The 13,391-nt window shown below is 41.9% G+C and overlaps 1 protein-coding gene and 1 long non-coding RNA gene across 11 annotated transcripts in view; one reads left to right on the forward strand and one right to left on the reverse strand.

Moving 5' to 3' along the window:
* The window catches only part of camsap2a (calmodulin regulated spectrin-associated protein family, member 2a), a 34,675-nt gene extending 24,970 nt beyond the window's left edge, over positions 1-9,705 (forward strand). For 2 of the 7 annotated variants that reach the window (XM_058638957.1, XM_058638959.1), the window contains 8 exons: positions 1-2,140; positions 3,178-3,314; positions 3,801-4,024; positions 4,480-4,576; positions 4,835-4,900; positions 6,028-6,143; positions 6,643-6,761; positions 7,666-9,705. In XM_058638957.1, coding sequence (XP_058494940.1) covers positions 1-2,140; positions 3,178-3,314; positions 3,801-4,024; positions 4,480-4,576; positions 4,835-4,900; positions 6,028-6,143; positions 6,643-6,761; positions 7,666-7,971 — 3,205 coding nt within the window. In that variant the 3' untranslated portion in view covers positions 7,972-9,705. The remainder of the gene's footprint in view (positions 2,141-3,177; positions 3,315-3,800; positions 4,025-4,479; positions 4,577-4,834; positions 4,901-6,027; positions 6,144-6,642; positions 6,762-7,665) is intronic. The other 5 variants (XM_058638962.1, XM_058638964.1, XM_058638961.1 and 2 more) reach the window with 3 other exon arrangements.
* The window catches only part of LOC131465966 (uncharacterized), a 26,614-nt gene continuing 15,183 nt past the window's right edge, over positions 1,961-13,391 (reverse strand). For 3 of the 4 annotated variants that reach the window (XR_009241360.1, XR_009241359.1, XR_009241358.1), the window contains 4 exons: positions 7,658-7,823; positions 3,629-3,752; positions 3,148-3,294; positions 1,961-2,098 (listed from right to left, as the gene is read on the reverse strand). This is a non-coding gene — a long non-coding RNA (uncharacterized LOC131465966). Of the gene's footprint in view, positions 2,099-3,147; positions 3,295-3,628; positions 3,753-4,019; positions 4,558-7,657; positions 7,824-13,391 lie in introns of those variants that run through there. The other variant, XR_009241361.1, reaches the window with a different exon arrangement.

Consider the following 13,391-nt stretch of genomic DNA (forward strand, 5'->3'; position numbering starts at 1 on the left):
ATCTGGGCCTTATGGAGTGTCGTTTGACATCCCGTTTGACAAGGACGACTCTGCTACAGTTCCGCTTTCTTCCACACGTGGCATGGTCAGGTCTGTCAGCACCGATGATGGCTCCGGTTTCAAGGTCCACCACATGCCGCGTGGAATGAAGCGCAACTTGTCCTTCCAGCCAGTGAACGGTCAGAGTGTTGGCATCGAGGAGGAGGGCGGTCCAGACAGTCTCGCTGGTGCGGAGCCCGGCAAGCAAGCGTTTCCCAATGGACTTGAGAGTGTCATGGCAACAGCTCCCTCAATAGAAGAGGCCCTTCAGATTATCCACAGTCCTAGCAGACCTGTTGCGGAGGGCATCAACAACAGTGGTTTCTTCCTGCACGGTCCGGCCCATGGTGGTGGCTTAGAGCCGGTGTCAGAGGTGCAATCGAAAGGACCCTCAAGCACTACAGACACCACAGAAGTGGACACAGGTGTCCATATCCATACAGAGGACATGCTAGATGAGGATTCCTCTCTGAAAGACTGCTCGATAAACATGGAGCTGGACATGGACTCGCCAAGCCCTAGCCCAAGCAGTCAGAGCAAATCTCCCTCAGCAGCTAAATTGACCAGCTTCGCCGAGCAGAAGTTCCGTAAATTCAATCCTTCAGCACCAGACTCAGGACGGGGTAGCAGCAGCTCCCTCAAGACCACACCTGAGGGATCGGAGTTTGGCCTCTCATTATCCGTGTCCTGGGCTCCAACCCCTGAGCACAGTCCCACCCACCAACAACCCACAACGCCCCTTACTACACAACAATCACCCACACCTGTGCAGCTTCCACCAAACGACCCCGCTCAAGTCATGGCCACAGAGATGGTACAGCTGAGGATAAGACTGGAGGAGAAACGGAAAGCCATTGAAGCACAGAAGAAGAAAGTGGAGGCTGCTTTTACAAGGCATCGGCAAAAGATGGGTCACTCAGCGTTTCTCAACGTGGTGAAGAGAAAAGGGGATGGAGCTGCCAGTGGAGAGGAAGAAGGGAAAACTGAGGGCGAAGGCAAGGTTAGTCCGGTCTTTAAATTTGGAAGGAGCAAGGCAGACACACCTGATGGGGCAGAGCAAAGCACCACGGCCTCCTGTTGCACCAAGTCCCCCAGTGCAGGAGAGGAGGGTGGACAAAGTCATGTTCAGTTAACGGAAGTGGATCTCACGGAGTATACACATTCTATCGATAAACTCAACCACTCATTAGCGTTCCTCCAAACTGAGATGCAGCGACTGGCTCAGCAGCAGGAAGTCATCATGGCCATGAGGGAGCAGCAACATCAGCAGCAGGCGTGGGTCATCCCTCCTCGATGTACAGATCCCTCACCACAGAAACAAAGCCGAGCCGCAGCTGTCACTCGATCCTCAGGACCCTCCTCTCCCGCCGACTCCCCACGTTCCACCCACCGCTCTCCAACCAGCATCAAACGCAAATCTGCCTCCTTTCACTCGCGCAATCCTCGCACTGTTCGTCCCACTGAGCTCAAGCTGGCCCCCTACAATCGCGTCCTAAACGCGCCGCAGTCCGTCGACAGCATCCCAAGGCTACGGCGATTTTCCCCATGCCAGCCTTTGGCAAGTGCTTTTGTTTACATGGGGGAGAAACCAGCAACCGCCAATCCAGAGACAGTATCTAGGGATAGCAATAGAAATACTGAGCCTGATCTCATCCTTTCCCCAGAGAGGGAAACCTCTGGAGAAAGTATATTTGTAGCCAGCTCATCACCCAGCTCCCCCAACCTGCAGAACAAAAGAGAACAAACAGAAGTAGATTCAAATGCCAAAACCCAGAAAACAGATGCTCATGGCAAATCCAAGGTCACTGAAATGGTAACAGACGACCAGACAACAACAAATCAAGAGTCAGTCGTAGATGTCAAACCTATACAACAATCTTCATTTGCTGAATTTCTGGCTCACCCTGTCGTGGAAACCTTCACGGTGACTCCTACACATCCAGAGGCCTCGGGCCAAGCAAAGAGCAACTTGATTGAGGTTCCTCTGTCGGTCATGAAGCCACTTGAGGACCTGACTCTGGATGATGGTCTGGAGATGCAGCAGGATGACGTGGAAAGCCTGGACGAAGAACCGATGGTGTGTCGTGGCTTCTTCTTCAAGGTAGGCTTTTGATTTTTGACCTTGTGTAACTTTATTGAATATCTGCCATATCTTATTCATTCTTATTTGATTGTTTCATTGTATTTTTTCTGTTCTCATTTATTTGATTTTGTGCTTTTATTGTTGATGTGAAGCACTTTGATTACCATGCAGGTATTGTTTGAAATCAATGAAGGGTTTTCTCAAAGGCCTAATGGACTGTATATGACTGAGCACAGTCTGACGAGTTTAATATGATGTTTCTATAATTACAAACAGTAATTATCAATCCTTAAAAACAGACACTGAGACAGCAGATTGGCTGAGGACAGCGTTGTCTTCCCATCCCATGTTGATGGGTTGCTGGCTGCAGTCTGGGCTTCGATGTAGGTCAGAAAACTGGGGCTACTGTTAATAATTCAGGCACAGCTGTGGAATGTGAGGGCGGATACTGAGGGAAGGGCGAAGGACGTTCGTGTGAAATAAAAACCGTGATGGAACTGATTTGAATTATGTATACTCACAGTCTGGGATACACACAGTACTGTATTTTTTTCTTGTAGTGGTGTAGTAAAAGCTCAATTGCATATTTGTCACGTTTTCAATCCTCCCACTCTCTTTTCTGCTGTCAGGCCTTACACAACATGTTTAACATGTGGTGAAATGTGGCTACATTAACTATGAAGTAATACAAATACTGTTTAAATGTTTCTTCTATTTACATACTACAAAATAAAAATTGTATAATCAACAAAGAAGAATGTGCCATTTTCTATCTAACCTTCAACTCTGCTGCTCTAGCCAGCCTTTTTTTTTTTTTTTTTTAACCGTCTCATTTTACAAGGAACACTTGACCTTTGACAGTAACAGATTATTTTAATGTATTATATATGATAAGATGAATAAAAAGGCATCACACAGCAGTAATAACTCAGCTCAGCCTCTTAATCTATGTGTCACAAAGCGTATCGCATCTATTTAAGATCACATTTGCTCAATCAGTAACACGGTTTTCATTAAACACTGACCATTGGCTATTTTCTTTCTTAATGGCTCAGGATGACGAGAAGGCCGAAGAGAACATGGCTCAGAAGAGGGCGATGCTGCTGGAGAAAAGGATGAGGAGGGAGAAGGAGAGCCAGCAGAGGAAGATGCAGCAGGAGGCCGAGCTGGAGCTGAAGAAAGAGGAGGCTCGGTATAGTGACACAAGCACTCAAGCACTCAAGCACCAGAATTCACTGTTTTGTTCTTTGGGGAAGGAAATGCTATTTTATTTCAGTAGAAATCTATCTAGTGAGTAGCAGGAATCACACCTAATACCTTTTTTGCACCACTGAAGTAACTTCAAAAGTTTGGTTTTAACATTTCTATGTTTCCAGTCCTATCCGTCTGTATTTCTTTGTCTTTTTAATTGTCTTTAATTGTTGTTCTGAATGTAAACTTATGTAAACTTTACTTTTATTTTCTGCAGTGTACATATAAATATGATGTGAGTGTGTGGACACTTACATTTGACCTCAGGTGTGAGCGTGAGAGTGGATGGTTGTTTGTCTCTATGGTGAACCCCGCCTTTCACCCTGTGTCAGCTGGGATTGGCACCAGCGCCCCCGTGTCCCTCATGTGGAGGATAAAGCTGTAGAAGAAGTATTTGTGTTCACTCCACTTCTGTGTCTGCTCTCAGACTCAAAGCCGAGGAGGAGCGTCTCAGGAAGGAGGAGGACAAGGCCAGGAGGGATTTCATCAAACAGGAATATCTCAGGAGGAAGCAGCTCAAACTGATGCAGGACATGGACACTGTCATCAAACCCCGACCAGGCAGTGGCACCAAGCAGAGGCGGGGCCGGCCGAAGTCCATCCATCGTGACAACATAGACTCCCCCAAAACCCCTGTCAGAGCTGCCGCAGGTAACCATGGGAACAGCCCCCACTCGTGGAGGTCAATGTCATTCCATCTGTCGATTTTTTTGTCCTGTTGCCACTCTGATTTGTGCCATCTGTAACTCAATCATGCTCCTGATTTTTCCACAAATACGTTTGTTATTCTTAACGGCGATTATCTCTTTATTAAAATTGATAATCAGTATTATATTAAATAGAATATAATAACAAGCTATAACTGTATAAATGCAACAGAGCATACTGAAGGAGCAATGCGGCGCTAATGTGATTTCATTTCAAACTACATGTGGTGCGTTCGTATTGTGGGTCAGTTTGCATGTTGTGAGAGTTCATTGTAGTCACAGCACTGACGCTGCATTGCTCTGCAACGCGTTTGGCACAAAACACATTGGACAGCGCTGTGGTGTGACGTGTTCATTCATCGTGTCGCGCCACGCCACCTCTTTTTGTCTCACATCTAGGTTCACGCCAACGTGTCTTTTCAGTCTCCAGCTTGTCCCTGGCTTCTCTCAACCTGGGAGACGGCAACAGTGGCAACTCTGAGAAGAGAGCACCAAGGTGAGAGGTTTGCACTGAATGAACACCGGTGCTTTAAAACTCTTTTTAATATGAAGCAGTAAAGGGTCAAAGACACAGACTTGGCACCTAGTTTTTTTGCTTTCATTATGACAGCTGGTTTAAGTTAGTTTATTTTCCATTTTTAATAATGATGTAATTAAGTGACATAACCATGCTCTGCAGACTGACTCCAGTCCTCGGGTCTAACATGTTGTATTCTTCCTATCTTTCCTTTCCTAACTGTGCGATACACGTCAGAAGTGCTAGTTTAGCCTCTGGCAGTCTCTTCTGCTTTCTGAGCTCTCCTAAACTGAGAAGGAGAAGGTTAGTTTCTGCCTTGGTTTAAAACCCAAGATGCTTCACCCTATCCTGAGCACTTTTTTTTTATTTGGGACTGAGCGAGCATTCAGCGGAAAGGCAACTTGTTTTCCCCTTCCTTTTTTATTTTGGAAAATCCTTATGATTTTACTTCAAAACACAGCACTAATGCTTTGCTTTTAGCTGCATCACTACCACCAGTCAACTTGCTGCTCCGCTGGGCCCTTTCGTACTAACATGTAATAATAAACTCCCCCTTTTTTGTTCACACCTGCTTTGTTTAGAGCCACTAAATCACATATCAGCCAGTGAAAGACATTGCATCAAACCTCCATCTAATCAAGCTATCACATCCTATATTTTGTTTTAAAATGAAGGTCACCGATGATAGTGATAGTATTTACTTACCTTTAGCAGTATACCTGTTGTTAAAACATCAGTTTATTAATTCTTCATAAATGCACAAAACAGATGTTCTTATAACATTGGAACGTACTGTATGTAGAGCCTTATACTGTAAGAATGTTAAACATGACTTACATCACTGAAAACAGCCCCACAACACATTTGAGCTCATTTTAGTATGTATGTCTATGCTGCTCATTGATTTCCACGTAATTACACAGACTGAACACTGTATTTTGAAACACATTAACATACCAGAGGAGTTGGAATTTGTAAAAAAACAGTCATTTACAAGGATTTCATGAGACGCAAGTAAACAAAAGAGCAAGTAAATGCCAAGCGCTGCGTTATAATTGACTGCCCTCTTTCATTGACTTCGGCGCACCGCACTGCTTCACATCACTGCACTCTCTGCCTGTGCTTGCAAGCTTTGCTGCTTCAACAGTTACTTTAGGCTGGACAACCAAACTCATTCCAAACTTCAACTATGCACGGAAATAGAACAGACACACAGTGGAAACATGGTAAATCATTCATCTTAAAACATGAGGTAGACACGGTGGGAAAATAATAACTGATTAATTCAGCTAGTTCAGAGTTCTGTTTAATAAAACTTGCAAATAGTGCAGTATTTTCCTGCTCTGGCTACATCATGACTGCTTTTTTAAGGGTAGCAGCCACAGAGAAATCTTATTCTGTGTGTGTGTGTGTGTGTGTGTGATTTGTAGGCCAGACTCTGCAGACGGCTTCTTGTCGCCGAGTCGCTCCAGCAGCAGAAATGGAGAGAAAGACTGGGAAAATGGCTCCACAACCTCTTCTGTTACGTCCAACACAGACTACACTGGTACGTCACCTTACTACGTCTTTCCATCAAGGAATTCTTAATAGGCTCTTTGCGCAGCAGGCAATCCGACTCTGTTCAGGACACTGAACTCTTATGCACCATGAAACTGAGGCGCCTAAATGATCCGTGATTAATCCGAGATTAATTAATTAGTGATTTTTCTACTATGACCTGTGCAAAGAACCTGTTTTGTTCCTCTGTGAAGGGCAAGTTGTTGTTTTTTAATCATTTATTTAATATACTGATTATATTTCAGTCTTCTTGGTAAGTTTGTTTTTTGTTACAGTGTAATTGTGTTTTCAATGCCGTATTCATAGCTCATAAGTCTTTGTCGGATGAGCCGATAACACAGAAAAGGCTTCCAGCATAAATCTTCATACATGATTTATCACAGAAAAATGGCAAAAACAGGGAGGCGGGTTCTTTTCTTTGACATAACTACTGTGGGTTGCTATAACAACAGCCTCAACCTGACGTTCTCTCCTGTGTTCTCATTCAGGGCCCAGGCTGTACAAGGAGCCCAGTGCCAAGTCTAATAAGCACATCATCCAGAACGCTCTGGCCCACTGCTGCCTCGCAGGCAAAGTCAATGAGGGGCAAAAGAATAAGATCCTGGAGGTAAGAGCAAGGAGGGTTTAATGTAAGGTTTTATAAGCTATAGCGGTCAAGGTGGCTGTATTAATATTGCATCAAAAATGAAATCTTAAAAGATAAATAGAACAATAATAAGCTTTTTGTCACAAAGACGGCTATAGACAATTATAATATAAATATGTTTTTCAATATTCAACGTGGAAAAACACCAGCTTCTGTAGAGCTGAGTGCTCTGTTAAACTGATACACTGCAATGCTGCATATACAGAATGTAGGACACTGATTATTCAAGAAACTTGAAAATATATACTTAAAAGAAAAAAGGAACAGAGCAAGGACATAGTGAAGTTAGTTTTAGGTTGGATATTTACTCTTTCATACCCATTCACACACTGCCTGCACAGCTGTCAAGCACAACGTGGGGTTAACTGTCTTGCTCAAGGACACATCGGCATGTAGACCAGCAGAGCCGGGAATCGAACCCTAAACCTTTGAGTTGGAAGATGACTCGCTCTACCACTGAGCTCCCATCGCCGGAACGACCTGTCCTGTTATGCGACCACTCCGGACCAATGCCAAATTGTATTACTGACCAACATCACACACATCTTTTGTATCGTATTACGATAAATAGAACAATAACAAGCTTTTTTTTGTCACAATGATGGCCTGTTATAAAACTATTTTTCAATATTCAACATGGAAAAACACAAACAACAAATCAATGAACTGCAGAGTTCATTTGGGTACCAACCACTTTGCTTGGTACCCAAATGAAAGGTGCCTAAAATTGAGAGGTACCCTTCTCAACATTTGACAATGAAAACACAAATAATTGCCTGGTGTACCAAACTGATCTGAACTGTATCGATTGGTGGAAACAGGGTTACACAGGATCTAATGAGCTCTTCTCCTCTTACCTGAACAGGAAATGGAGAAATCGGGGGCCAACAACTTCTTGGTTTTGTTCCGCGACGCCGGCTGCCAGTTCCGCTCCGTCTACACTTACTGCCCCGAGATGGAGGAGATCAACAAGCTGGCAGGCATCGGCCCAAAGAGCATCACGCGCAAGATGATCGACGGCCTCTACAAGTACAATTCAGACAAAAAGCAGTTCAGTCAGATACCAGCCAAGACCATGTCCGCCAGCGTGGACGCGGTGACGATTCACAGCCACCTCTGGCAAACAAAGAAGCCAGCCACCCCGAAAAAAGTAGTGCCTGCCCTGTCCTAATGGAACGTGGTATGCCAGACATTACGCCATTTCCTTCGTACATGGAACATACAGTACCTTTTCCCAATTTGCACTTCACTGTACATATCCATTAAGATTCAAACACCTGCAACGCCAGTTTATGTTTCCTCCCATTGCATTCCTACCTTTGTTTCCTTCTCTCTTACTCTGCAGTGGACATGACGAGACTCAAAGATAAAAAAAAAACAATTGGAATGTATGCCATTGTTAAATGATGCTGTAGATGCTTCTCACTCCAGTTTGATTTGGTTTACAGATGTAAGTGTGAGTGTTGTTCTTACGTGCCAAATGTCAAAAAAGAGACAGTATGAATGCTAGGACATTTTACTCGGTACACGAACTGAAGCACTGAATGTTTTGAATTCATGTACAGATTGAATTTGAGATTGAATGATCCTGTTGAATGTGTGGCCTTCTGCTTGGTGGAGTGTGCGAGTGCGACGGCGTGGTTGCAGAGCAGCGTATGATGTATGTGGAGGCTTGTTTTGTATTAAGAGAAAAAAAAAACCTTTTCTTCTCTCTGTGGGTAAGACGGTTAGTACGGTAAGGTATGTTACAATGACTAAGGGCCAAAAAAACAAAAGTAATTGCATACAGCTAGTGTTAGCCACATGCTACATGTGTGTTCAGCATTACAAAGCCAATCGGTCTCAGCTTTTTCAGAAACCCTGTTGAGAAATTGATTTTACAGAATGTCTACATGAGCTAAACTCTTGAAATGTACAAATACTCCGGCCTTACAGTGAAAACTGACATCTGCAAAAAGGTTTCATTCCAGCTGGTTTACGAGAGACAGGCGTGAGAACAAACAGAACAGTATTAGTTTTTATGCTTCCTTTCTGCACTTAATAGGAGCTTTGCAGTAAATTAGGATAGTGAACAATCACACTCTCACCCCTTTGGTGGGAGTATGACAGGACTCCAACTCATAATGACAACTAGTATTTCTCTCCATGTCAGGATTCATAATTAAACTCCGCTTGTACTCTCTTAGCAGTATTAAACTAAAGGCTGGAACTAATGCACTCATGAATAATGATATTTAATCTCAAGACACCTCTGGACCACCAAGCAGCCAAATGTAAACATAACAGTTAGGATTTGTGGTTAGTAATGAATCAGATGTTATTTATAAAGCCAGTTGTGCATCACAGTGAGTTACTAAATGGCCACAATGTGTGATTTTTAACACTTATGATCTGTGTAAAAGCAGCATCTTTCACTTGTAAATGGAAGATTTCCTGAATAGGCATCAGACCTTTTTTTATCTGACGTCTGGAGAATGAATTTTAGACAATAATAAGTACAATTAAGAGGGCAAATACTTTTCTAACACACTCTTGTAATCACTGAATGTCAAATCAACACCATTCATCTGCTGACGGTGATGTGCTTTCAGCTTGTTGGGGATATTTATGACCAAAAAGGAGCATAATCATGTCTTTGAAAAGTGTTTTTTTCTGTTGTTGGAAGGATTTTTTCCACAGGAAGTTCTGTTTAAAGCCAAGAAAAAAACAACATTGATTATTTAAATTGTAATGATACTGTACAGTGTTTTCATCGTAGTTCAAACCTATTCACTGATGACTTTGTTTGGTTTGTCAGACGCTGTGCTGTCATTCACAGCACTGCTGAACATTTGTTTTGTTTTTTATTATTATTTAATATTTGTTGTTTTTTTTTTGCATTAAATAAACTTAAGCATGGCCTCAGCATTTGTGTGGTGTCAAATGTGAAAACAAAATGTCGTCATGAAAGGGAATTATAGTTTTAACTGTGACAGGTGAAGACATATAACCTTATTTCATCTAAATTAAAAAATATTCAGCCTTTTACAGTTGACAAAGGATATTCTGAAGACACATTATATCTTGTGTAGCTGCTGTATCACATTCAAGGCATTCATTTCTCAGTCATTTGTAATGCAATATTTGTATGTGTTGTCACAGAGGTCATCGAATGTGCTTTACAGTAATAAAATGAGCACAAAGAAGCAGAAAAAGTCAAACTAGAACCACACAACAAGGAAAAAGGGGAAAAAATAAGCTGAACGTTAAAGGAAAGCAATAATGTAAAAATATTCCAGTTGTTTGCAGTTTAAAGTTGGGCCAGATTTAATCTCCATTTGGGATCTTATTTCACACAGTTAACGGAATTCTGAGCACCAGCTTCTGTAGATACACTGCAAACATATCTGAGACACTGATTATTTAGCAAAACTGCAAAATATATACTAAAAAGAAAACCAAATGGAACACAGCATGGACTGTAGTGAAGTTAGTTTTAGGTTGGATGTTTCCTCTGGATCACAAGGCTTTAATGAAAAGACAATCAATCAATTCCTGTTTGAAAAGGTGATACCTGCATTGGTTTCCATAGCAACCTGTCATGTCATCTTTTTATTGGATTGGATTTGTATCTTATACATCTTATACTTATATTTCGCATTAATATCAAAATTGAAAAAATTCAAAATGGCAGACATTTTGACAGGTCACAGCAGAAACAATAATCAGTTTTCGTTCAGTAACACCTGTGCTTCCTCTGCTAGAACATCTCAAATGGCATATTTCCACTGGCTCTACTCGCTTTGCCTCGCCACGGCACGGTTTAGGTTGCATCTCCACAACAAAAAAAGTACCTACTCAACGTGGGCAGAGTTGTTGGAGATTAACCCACATTTTTAGGATTGTTAAGGCGCTGTTTGGCTTTATTCATGTGTTGGAAGTCTCTTCCTGTGACGGCAGTCTGACCAATCATGGCATAGTACCAAAATATCAGCAGTGCTGCTTAAAGTGTAACAGAGGATTGGGCTGATTCATTAAGGGAAATGAATTGCACTTGGAACAAAAGAAAACTTTTATTATTGCACTTTGCCTCAGGCAGCCTGTACCTCTGACCTGATGTGAGAATTACAGATGATGTGAGGGTAAAATTGACCTTTCCTTTCTCACCAATTGTCTGCTCCATCATAGATGGCTGCTGTGTTCCAATTATCTTGCAAGAAATGACTGAAATCCATAACAGACACTTTACAAAAACACAAAACGCAACATCTTACACTGTATTAAAAGTCAATAAAAGAGGTGTGTTCTGTAAGATCAGATTTTAAAATATAATTGAATTATAATATTCATGTAAATAAAACATAAAAAAGCTCAAATCCCATTAGAAAAAATGCGTTTCCTGGCAGTCATGTGTACACAGTTGTTGTTTTTTCTTACTTATTTATTGTGTTTATATATATATTGATATTTAATGACATTATTCGCACATTCACAGCTATAATATCTACTGTCTGACATTATTAACTGCCCTCTTGTGCACAGCGCATGAACGCCTCTGTCTTGCAGTAGCAGGTGTGACCACCCGGCGTCACCGCCTCACTTGATTGGTGGTTTTGCGGCTGCGCTCTCATGGCAACCGGGAGCTGTGCACAACATTTGACCGAGACGTGGGAGCGGCGTGTTGTGTGTCCCGAGCTTCAGGGAGACAAACAGGCAGCAGGTTCGAATCCTTCTCAACAACTGGCAGGGATTTAAAATACGTGGAGAGAGCGTGGAGCGGCTTCAATGCGGCGCGTTATTGGCGCGGAGTGACAGGTGAGGGAGTCCGCGCGGATCCACGGTAGCGCGTTTGTAGCCTCGAGTGTTGCACAATGGTCCTGCACCATTACATCGAGGTAAAACGAATGACGCTACGAGCGTTTGTGTGTGTGTGTGTGTGTGGTGACGTCATGCCCATGTAAAGGTGAGCAGTTAGTGCTGAGGCCGCAGAGCTGCAGTCACATCGTCCAGGACCAAAACTGGATAATGATGATGATGATTTTAGGAAACAGGGCGGTGTCACCACCGGGCTGATCTGCCTGCACATCACACACCTGGAGCACATCACTGCTCTGTCTGTCTGTCTGTCTATCTATCTATCTGTCTGTCTGTCTGTCACTCACTGCGTTTTATTAACACGGAGTGAGTGCACCATGCATTATGAAGAGCCCTCTATATAACTGCCCATATGTGATGTTTAACCATTTATAGGTAGACTCTAAATAACTGCATCCTCAATATAACAGCAAAACTATGCACTTAATGGCAAAAAAAATGTGTTAAAACAAATATTGTAATAATGTCACTTTAAATATGCTATGGATTCTGCTGCGCCTATAAAATATGCAGAGATGGGAGTAAGTCACACACAAGTCTCAAGTCTTTACCATTAAGTTTTAAGCAAGTCAGAAGTCATTCTTGCAAGAATCAAACAAGTCAAGTCAAGTCCCTGCTTTGAATCAAGCAAGTTACAAGTCAAGTCGAATGAATATAGAATATCAAGATGAATTCCCACATTTAAATATATGCTAAACAAAGACAGTCATTCTGTAACAGAAACACTATTACTCATACAATGGACTGCTTCGTGGTCCCATACAACTGAATTGTTTATATATAAGGATATAATTAATATCAATACAATGAAAATAAATAAAAGAAAAAAAATAAAGACTTAAAATAGCAACTAACTGACTTCCTGTCTTTACCTTCCTTTGTGGGATTTGAAGTCTCCTTCATGTAGTGGTGTTGGTGTTCGGTTGCCAGGTTTGTACGCAAGGCCGTAAAAGCAGGCACTCAATGTTTTCCGTGTTTCAAAAATAAATTGTAATGGTAGCTCCTCAATATTTGACAAAATGTAAATATTCTACAAGACAAGTCATTTCGAGTCATTTTACTGAGGCCAAGTCTTTTACCAACGTTAGTCAAGCAAGTCTCAAAGTCCTCAAATTTGCAACTCCAGTCAAGTCACGTGACTCAAGTCCTCCACCTTTTTGAATTTATAAAAAAAATTTACCCAAACAAACACAGAAAAAAGTGGAGTCCACAAAAGTAGAGTCCACAAATCCCTAACAGACTGAAACACGGCACTCAAAAACCACATTCTCTCTTCTCAAAGCTGGTTTCCTCCTCCTCTCAAAACACTACACTCAGCTGTGATGCACTTATGTCTCACAGAGAATCAAATAAACACTGATGGTGATAAATTCAAAAAAAGAAAAAGTGACAATGTCTGCATGCATACAAGTTTGTGGAAAAGTTGGGTTATTTGTCCTGAAATAGCATTTACAAAACAACTTTTTTTTAACTTGGTATGTAATTTCATGTGTGCATGTACAATGAAAACCACAACAAATACAAAAAAGGCACCCAAAGTATACACACATTAAGTACAAGTCTCTTGCGCCCTCTTTCATACTCTGACACATGATTGAAGGTTTCTTCCAGCACAGGTGCAGCATGTGTGAGACTAATGAGTAACCAGGTTTTTGTCTGTTTGTAAGTAAACAAAGTGTGAAAAATGATATTATTTGTGTTTAGAGAGATATACAAAATTGATTTTGCATCATATTT

Source organism: Solea solea, chromosome 9 (assembly GCF_958295425.1).
Source record: "Solea solea chromosome 9, fSolSol10.1, whole genome shotgun sequence".
In the NCBI taxonomy this organism is placed as follows: Eukaryota; Metazoa; Chordata; class Actinopteri; order Pleuronectiformes; family Soleidae; genus Solea; species Solea solea.